Consider the following 9,890-nt stretch of genomic DNA (forward strand, 5'->3'; position numbering starts at 1 on the left):
TTACTTAATCCAACGTTAGAAACATAAAAACCTGAAAAGTAACCGACAAATAAAAGTGTGTGGGACCCATATTCTGTTGCAAAGCAGAAAGCTAGCTTTCCTGGGCAGTCTCTCTCAACGCGTGTCATCGCAGCAGCCTCTCCATTTGTCATCAGCATGTAAAGAAAGGAAATGGGTTCAGCATAGTAGAATTTTTGTTTCAGAATTTACTAATTCTTCTTCTATTTGAAATTCCTGTTCCATAATATTATTTTCTTGAGCCATTTTTAATTGTTTAAAAAGCATTGTAATTTCTTCTAATTTTTCTTCAATATTCATAATTTTAGTGGTGGTTTTACTTTTAAATCTGTTATGTTGATTATATTTTGAAATTTTTCTTTTTGGGAATTCTCTTTTTCCTTATTTCTTTGAAATTTTATGAATACTAATATTTCTTCAAGCATGTCTACTATAGAATTTAATTGTGGGTTAAAGGTATGATAAAGATGTGGTGACTCATCTCCATGGTAACATTTTTTAGGAATTCCGTGTGAAAAATAAGTTTTTTCAGGTTTTTGAAGTCCTTCAATAAAACTTATAGTAAAATAAAAATTTTGAGAAAAATCATTTTGTATTGATTTTAAGAATTCGATGTGATTACAATTAACATTAGTTAAAATCATTAATTTTGATTTGTACCCTATATTTCTCTTAATAATAAACAAAGATTAGTGGCTAAGGTACAACTCTTGGGAGAACCGACACTTTTCGTGAATGAATTTCATTTAGGTGTACATATTCAATTCTATTATATAAACAATTAAAGTTTTACAAATCCCTTTGATGTGAGACTAAGTTTAAAATAAACACTACTTTAGAAACATAACAAATTAAACTTGTCATAAGACGCATAATTGGAGATAGGGTATAATTTATTTGAAGATGATAGAGGCTATTAGACATCAGAAGTAAGCTGCATACATTGGAAGTCTTGGAGGTATTTCGGTGTTCTTTTCTCCCCAGTTGATCTTCTTAAGGATGCATAATGATTAGGAAATGATGAAGAATGAGATGGAATATGGAAAAGTTGAGTAGGAGGACTAGTTAAAAAATTTTGAAGATTGATGAGATGCATGAGTAAGTGGAATGAGGCTCCTGTACAATTCATTGATTGCCTGGTGTAGTCAAAATTGAGCTCAATTGATGGAACAATTGAATCCATTTTAGAATCAATCAGATTGTGTTGGAGGGAAGTTAGATTTATTGTGATCATAAAAAATATTAGAAATATTGTGAAAAATTAGGCATTGCATCAGCTTCCATTTTATTATTAGTATAACTTGAGAGTCAGCAGTGGTATGGTATGAAATGGAAATAAAGTTTCATAAAATATGACATGTCTAGAAATGATCACTTCTTTAATGTGAGTGTCCATTAAGATATAACCTTTTGCGCCTTCTTTACAACCCAAAAATGCGCACCTCCAAGCTCTCTTGTCAAATTTCTTTCTGTGTGAATGAAGGAAGAGTAGAGACATAAACCAAACACCCAAAGACTCTAAAATGACTAATGTCTAGTAACTTTTGAAACAATGATATGGACTGCAATCATGTAAAGTTGAGCTAGGTACTCACATGAATGGCATATCCATTTGCATAATGCCAAAAACTATTTGGTATGTTGGATGTGAAAATCAGCGCTCTGCCTCTAGCCATATTCAAAATGTTTTGTTGTCTCTTTTCAGACCTCATACATTTAATAACTTTTGACATTTGTGTTTCAATCATTTTAATGAAATTTTGCAACAAATTCCTTGTTTCAGTTTTAGTTTTCATAAAATGATAAAATATAGCCAAGTGAATCTATTCTTTATCTTCAACCACTGTAAGAAAGTATTTACGACTAAAAATGGAAAGCCTTACAATTAGTCTCCATATATAAATATGAATGAGATAAAAAAAATTCTATAATTTTAGTGTTACTATCAGAAAAAAGGGGGCCTTTCTTGTTTAGCCAAATGGCAGTAGTCACAAGGGAAATTTATTTTAGGAATTTTGATAAAAGGAAAAGTATTGTGCATTTTATTTAATCTGGCAGGAGATCAGAGAGGTATCCCAATCTGTAGTGCCATACATCATCTTTTGGTGAAATGGAGTGCAATCTATGCCTATGTAATGTATCATATGATGTGTGGCTATTGTGTATAGTATCTCTTAGGACAAAATTTACATTGTGATCAACAATATTTGTATGTATTGCGTGTAATCTATGAGATTGGGTGCCAACTAGTGTAACTACTGGTTTGACTTCCAATATATAGAGCCCATTCGTTTGCCTGGCAGTTCCAATCATCTTCGAGGCCCTGTATCTCACAAGAAAAAATAAGATAGAGCATTAGTTGCCTTTGAAATTGAAATGATATTAAATTTGTATGTAGGGACATAAAGCACATCAGTTAAATAAAAGTATGTTGAGAAAAAGAGTATTCCACCTAGCTAAGGCTGTTTTTAACTCTTACATGTTGTATGTGCCGAATTGATTAAAAGTATTTAAGGGAAAAGCAAACATGTGAATGCAAATCAACCTGCGGATCGGAAGATGCAAGCACGGTTGCCAAGTTTCCACTATACGAGGGTTCCTGATGTTACCGAATAAGTTCTATAATATCAAATGCATTCACACTGACATTGTTCATTACTGCTTTGGGTTCAAAATTAGCTATATGAGAAATGTGTCTCTCTTGTTGAAAGTAGCAGTAATATCAGGGAGGGGCTTAACCAGCATCAATTCTGAACGTACACTGGCATATTTTTCATTCATTCCTCTAAGAAAACAAATCTTATATTCCCTTACTACTTCTAAACCACATGAACATGGCAGTTGGGGATTCCAATTCTTGAGTTTAGCGTAATAGAAAGTGATAGAGAGCTCACCTTGGGAATTTTGAACATGTCCTCCTTGTAGCAGTGATGCTATAATTCAGGCAAAAAATCGCAAGCATTATCACATGAGAGCACGGTGTGCAAGATTCCACGTAACCAGTAGAGAACAAATGTGTTGCACCATCCCAAGCCTCCCCTTTTTCCCATCGATGAACTTCACTTTGTTCTTCATCTTCAAAGAGATCTACATGGATTTGGATCATGAATGATAGTTTTGACTTGTGAGTGGCAATGTTGTTTGTGTGATGCCCAGTGCCTTGGGCGGATAAAGGAAATAGCAGTTCCATTGATCTTGCAAAAGACTCGAATTGAATCACTGCGATAGAGCTTCAAGAGCTGAGAAATGCAGTATCATGCACGAAAAGTTCTAGAAATCTTGAGTTGAGAAGCTTTGTGAATCTGGGTTCGGCACTTCATCCGATATGTTCGTTGCCATTGATGGACAAGTTGTACCCAATCTAGCTCTCACCGATCACTCGAGGCTTAGTGCCTTCCAATAGCTACACACTCGAGGCTTAGATAAATATATAGATGCATGTTTTTGCAGATTATCCACCTTGTTCTTGTACTATTATTATGTAGGATATTTTGTTAATTATTTAACTTTGATTTGAGATTATATTAAAACTAAATAAAATTTTTTTTAGATTCAAATAAGACACTTTAAACTTTAAAAATAGGATTACGCCCAAATGTAAAGAATCAATTTAGTATTTTACTTTATTATTAATGTACTCATAATATATTAAAATTATTTTACTCTTTTAATTTAACAAATTTTAAATTCTAAATTTCAATTTCATACCACACATAACATGAATTATCAAACTTCCTTTAATATAAGAATAAATTTAAAAAGAGGAATCAAATACAATTAATTTGGATTAAAATAATTTTTTTTTGAAAAAAAAAAATATATAATCTAAAGTGTACTAAAATATACAAGTAGAAGTAGCATTTTTTTTGAATTAAAGATTATCATTTAACCACTCTCAACTATCAATTTTACATACTAGTTTGCTACAAATCTAAACTCTATTTAAGAGTCTGTCGCTAGCCAATAAATTACTACATATACAACACAAAGTTAGAACTCTCGACACTTACGAATGAATTGACCATTCTACCAATTTAAATTAGTTACTTCACATAAAATAATTGCACTTGAATTTTCAACTAAAACCCAATATGTTTTTTCCATATCACAAAATCTTTATGTTTTACTCTACATTTGCTGGAGATTGAAATAATGTTTTGTTGTCATACTATACTAGTTTTTCCATTCCGTTTATTATTTGAGCGGTTGCAATGTTACTAGTGTTACAAGAATAAATTATTTCATGCATTATTACAATTTCTAATGTGATGATTTTCCCATAAAAATATGCTCATAACATAGATAGATGGGTTATTGCCAAAATGAGCAATAACTCCAACATATATAAATAGTAAAGCTTTTACTGCCTGTAACATGCTTGGGTAATTGGAATTGGTGGGTCAGTGAAGGAACCATTGAGTATGCGATTAGCAACCCAATGGTTGGCAGCCTCAGCATAATGAACGCCATCCCAACTTATAGCTGCTGAAGGCTTCTCACAAGCAGTTCCATACACGTCTTTTCCATTTGCTGTTCCTAAATTCCCACACCAAATGTGGGTGTCATTCACATGATACCCACAACAAATTTTCATTGGATCATCAAACCCTGCAAATAAGAAAAACAAAATGTTTTATGTGAAATAGGTTTACCCAACAAATTAGGAATGTTACTTTTACGATTAGCAAGTTTTCTTCCTTTCTTAACTTTAATTGGTAACTTTTGCAAATAATTTTTACCTTTCATTTAAAATTTCAAAAGAATAAATAGTTAAATTAGTTCTTAAAAAATTTTAAATCAGACATTTCGGTCCTCAATAAATTTTTATTCTCTACAAGGTTTTGAAAATTACTCTTATCGGATAGATTGATTCTTTCATCGTTTTGAAAGAGAATTAATGTCTTATAATGATATTTCTTGGGACCTAATTGTCATATAATAAAATTTGTTACGAACTTATTTGTTCAACATGTATAAAAATTTGATCGAAAACAATGAAGGAATCTGATGAGAATAATTTTCAAAAATTTCTAGTGAAGATAAATTTGGGTATTTACTCATTTCAATAACTTCTAAAATAATGGATAACTTCTGAAAAGAGAAGAATGAGAACATGTATCATAATTTGACTGGAAATTGTTGTATCCAAAATGACTATTAGTAAAATAACATTGAAAAAGGTTCTTTCATTTTTTATCAATTATATTCTCATATTTACTACCTAAAGTTCAGGAAAAGCCAACATTTCTAGTTTTAGCCACAACTTGATATTTTGGAGAGGTAAAAAGGACAAATATCTACTTAGAAAACATCTTTCTTATTAAATATTAGACTTTATACCTTCATTCTTGGTATTGCTAATTAGTCCATATTTTGCAGCATAGACATCAACATATGTGATTGCAGCCTCTGGGAGCTCTATCCTAAGCTTGATGACTCTGTCCTTAAGCTGCTTGTTGAATTCCTGAGCCATCAGATTTTGATCATTCACGCATTGATACTTGTCGAAATAGCCAGGTGGCACATTGTGCTTATAAAATAGGTTCACCGGTAAGCATCCAATTGGGCCAGTGTTATGTATCCAAAACGACCTCCCTCCTCTTTCATATATATTCTGCAAAATAATTATTAATCAGATCCTAAAACTGATTCAGATTAAACAAGAGGATGCACTTTTCGGGGTTATGTAATTTCTTTTCGTGAAAAATAATTGTCAGTTTAATAAAATATATATTTTTAAAGAAAGAGCTCAACACAATAAAGTGAAGCTTATCACAAGAGCTAAAAATAAACCAACAAAGAAAAAAGGCCAAACAAATAACTTCATCCATAACTACCATGTACTCCACTGCATTTCTATAACCCTCTGTCATTCTTTCTCACTCACAAAGGATTGGTGGATAACTTCTTTACCCTTATATCTATACAAAGGGTAAAAAATTGTATTCATAATTCCATATACATTGACTATATTTATCTAAGAGTGTAACAGAGTATGAATTTGTTTTTCAAACTTGTTAAGCATCTATCTATAGTTGGCTGGTTGGAGTACCAGGAAATCTCAAAAGCTCGAATAAGTGCTACTTACTTTGACTGCATTGGCTAACTGATTGACTATATCTGGCATGGTTGCACGCATTTGGTCAAAGTTCATTGTCCTAAATCCAACCGAGAGATCATTTTGGCCAATGTCAAAAGTGTATAGAGCCTTGCCAAACTCCTCAGGTACCGGAATCCTGCTCTTGTCAACTGAGTTGCTATTGTCTAAATTTTCAAGAAAACAAAGAACAACGTAAGCTAATGAGCCATCATATATATAAAAATCCCATAAAAAAGTTTCACACTCCTTCACCTTGATACATTTGTTTGGTACGTTCTTTGAACTGATCGAATTGCACAATCTGCATATCAAGCGAGAATGGACTTATCCCATACTGAAATATGGTCTCGTTCTGCCTCCTAATGGTGGATCCACCGGTGGCAAAATTCGCACCGTGCCGATAATTGGTTCCAAGGGAGTTCAGATAAGCACTTAAGTATGGCAAGTTTAGCTTTTCAGCTACACAGTAGAGTACAAATACAATAAGCACAAATCTAAACGGATAAAGTTGATTGAGAGAATGTCATTTACTCAAGTTGCTTATCAGTGTCTCATGATATCGCCAATGACATTTACTCAAAGTTGCTTAACAATTAAAAGCAAAACTTTTCTTGGTTTCAAAACAGGCCTGCCATTGCGAACTTTGATTTGATTAAATTAGATTAGAATCAAGAGAAGCGTTTAGTTACCAATAAAATCGATGATGAGACGGCCATCACAATCTCTTCCTGAAGGCTTATGGAAGAAACCCTCACCATAAGGTGGTGGGATTGGAACAAATACAGCAGATATACCACCAGTGTCAGAGTTTGAGTCACCGAAGTTGTAAACAGCTGAAAAAGCACACTCAGCTGAGTTTGCCGGCTCGACACCCTTCGCACAGTAGTAATAAGGTAGTAAGAAGACAAGAAACAATAACCCTAACCCCATTGCCATCTTTAAAGGTGCTTAGAGTATTAATGAATGTATCATGCTCTTTGATTTACCTTGAGCACAATGATATAAAGTGGGAGCAAGAGTGAGAGTGAGAAGCAAAATGTTCTAATATATCCCACACGCAAATGTGGGATGTAGATGTACATGTGAAATGTTAATATCTTGTCGGTGGAAAAATCTTAAATGATAAAATTTATCGATAAAGAGATGATTTATATTTATGTATTGAAATATCTAAGAAAAAAAAAAGTGTATGTTTGGACGTTATATAAAAAAAAACTATTCTTTTAGTAATTGTTTTTTGTGGCAGGCTCTTAGTATGTTTAGAAATTATTTTAAACAAAAGTGAAAACATTAAAAAAAATATATTTTTTAATCATTATTTTTATTGTTAAATTTTTTTTACTTTTTAAAAATATTTTAATATTATTATATCTCATTATATTAGTAAAAAAAATTATATATATTTAAATATTAATTTATTTTCTTAAGAATATCTAAAAATAATCACTTCAAAGATAACCTTGTTTTACCAAAAAAAACTTCCTCTAGAAGTACTCTGTTTTTTATGTACTCCATAAGTACTCTTTTTGTTCCAAAATTCTGTTAATCTTAGTTTTGTCCAAAACTATGATTAAACTTGTTTTTACAAATATCAAATTACTTAATTATAAATTTATAATCATTGCTCGTTCTCAATGATTAGATGCACTGATCAAAGAGTAAACAATTAAATGGGTTGTTGGCTTGTTGTTCTTTTTTTGGTAAGAACAAAATAATTTTTATTAAAAAAATAATATTTCGATCTTTAATAAAATTATTTTGAGATAATATAATTTTTTTATTAAAATAATTATTAAACAGTAATAGAAATTAATATTGTGAGATTTTTATTAATTTTTTTATAATAAAATTAATTACTATCACCAATATCATTATCTTTTTTATATCTTTAATTATACAGTCATATATTATCATTATCATTATCACTTCTAGTACTATTAATACCAACACCAACACCAACACCATTAATATCATTATTTTCTTCTCTCATTTCTTGTGAAATTCTATTTCCTTCTTAGAAAGGATTTTATATATTAATTACTTTTTCTTGTAATATTATTTTCGACTATGCTCCACTCAACTACCACTAATAAAATTTTTTTTTAAAAAATAAATTTATTAATAATTGTAAAAATTTAAAACTCCTCACAAATTATAAATAAAATTCTCACAATCTAATTTTTATTATTATTTAATATATTTTTTAACAAAAAATTTATATTGTCTCAAAATAATTTTATTAGAGACTAAAATATCTTTTTTTTAAATAAAAATTACTTTATTTTAAAAAAAAATTGACAAAAACTAGATTAAGTATTTATTTATATTCAAAACTAAATAATTTGAAGACTATCTATCTATCTATATCTACTTAATATACTAAAATTATTTTTTTTCCAACTAACAAACGTGAGATGTCAATTGCTCGTAAATCTATTTTCCATCCAAAATGAATGTATTTAATGAATAATTTATAGTTATACTAATTTAGGAAAATATCTTTATTATAATTATATAAAATCAATATTTAATGCATTATTAAACTATTTATCAATTATTAATAAAAAATATTTTTAATATAATAATAATAATAATAATAATAATAATAATAATAATAATAATAATAATAATAATAATAATAGGAAAAGTCTAGGGGGCAGCAATTCTATTGAATTTTGGCCAGCATGTAACCAGTAGAGAAAGGTGAGCCATTAGATGAAATCTCACACCAATCTCACACCATCAAATCATCATTGATGACTAGTTGATGGTTAATAATCACAAAAGTTACTGGCCCCTAGCATTGCTCATAATAATAATCTACTACTTAATATACTAACATTGGGTTTTTCCCTAACTAATGAAATTGAGGTGTCATTTTCTTATAAATTTATTTTTTCTCCAAAATGAAAGCACTATTCTCTCTTATAAATTTATTTTAGAAAAATATCTTTATTATAATTCTATTACAATTATATTACAACCAGCATTTAATGAATAATGCATAATTATACTAATTTAGAAAAATATTTTTATTATAATTATATAAAATTAATATTTAATACATTATCAACTAATGAAAGTGAGGTGTCAATTTTTCATGAATTCATTCTCTCTAAAATGAAAGCAATATTCTCTCTTCTAAATTTATTTTAGAAAAAATATAATTTCACACTAAATATACATGACAAATTAAAAAAATTTGGCGAGTTAATGGAATCAAATCATATTTCTATAACATATATAAGAATATATATTTCTATTATATAAAAATTAAATTTCTGCACTTAATGATGGAGCTGATATGGTATATTTTTGAGCGTGTTTCTTAATTTATTTTTTATAACTCATTGAATACAATTTATTCCAGTAAATTATTTATATCAACTAATTGATTTGATTAGATATTTAAATATCACACGATTTATTATAATTTATATCAATCAATTAATTATAATTTATTATATCAATGATTTTAATTCATTAATTTATAAGGTACATAATAATATATATGATTTGTTACTTATACTGATAAATACAATAAATACAAATTAATTTAATTAAAAAAATCATTGTCTCCTATATTTTTTATTTATTTTTTGAATTCATTAAATCCAATCAATTATAATAAATTAATTATATCAACTAATTAATTCAATCAACTATTTTCTAATTTATTTTTTTGAATTCAATAAATCAAATAAAATTAATTATACTAATTATTTGTATCAACTAATTAATTTAATTAATTCTTAAAAATAATTTTATTTAA

At 28.9% G+C, this 9,890-nt stretch overlaps 1 protein-coding gene across 1 annotated transcript; it reads right to left on the bottom strand.

Annotated features, from left to right (window-relative positions):
* Nucleotides 1–4,163: 4,163 nt before the first annotated feature.
* On the bottom strand, nt 4,164–7,152 carry LOC130955873 (GDSL esterase/lipase At5g14450-like). Its single transcript, XM_057882859.1, has 5 exons — nt 6,808–7,152; nt 6,371–6,577; nt 6,107–6,282; nt 5,359–5,632; nt 4,164–4,626 (listed from the first exon to the last, which is right to left on the bottom strand). The coding sequence occupies exons 1-5, from the start codon at nt 7,052–7,054 to the stop codon at nt 4,379–4,381; spliced, it is 1,152 nt and encodes a 383-aa protein (XP_057738842.1). The 5' UTR covers nt 7,055–7,152; the 3' UTR covers nt 4,164–4,378.
* Nucleotides 7,153–9,890: the final 2,738 nt, after the last annotated feature.

The sequence above is a fragment of the Arachis stenosperma genome, chromosome 10 (assembly GCF_014773155.1).
Source record: "Arachis stenosperma cultivar V10309 chromosome 10, arast.V10309.gnm1.PFL2, whole genome shotgun sequence".
Lineage (NCBI taxonomy): Eukaryota > Viridiplantae > Streptophyta > Magnoliopsida > Fabales > Fabaceae > Arachis > Arachis stenosperma.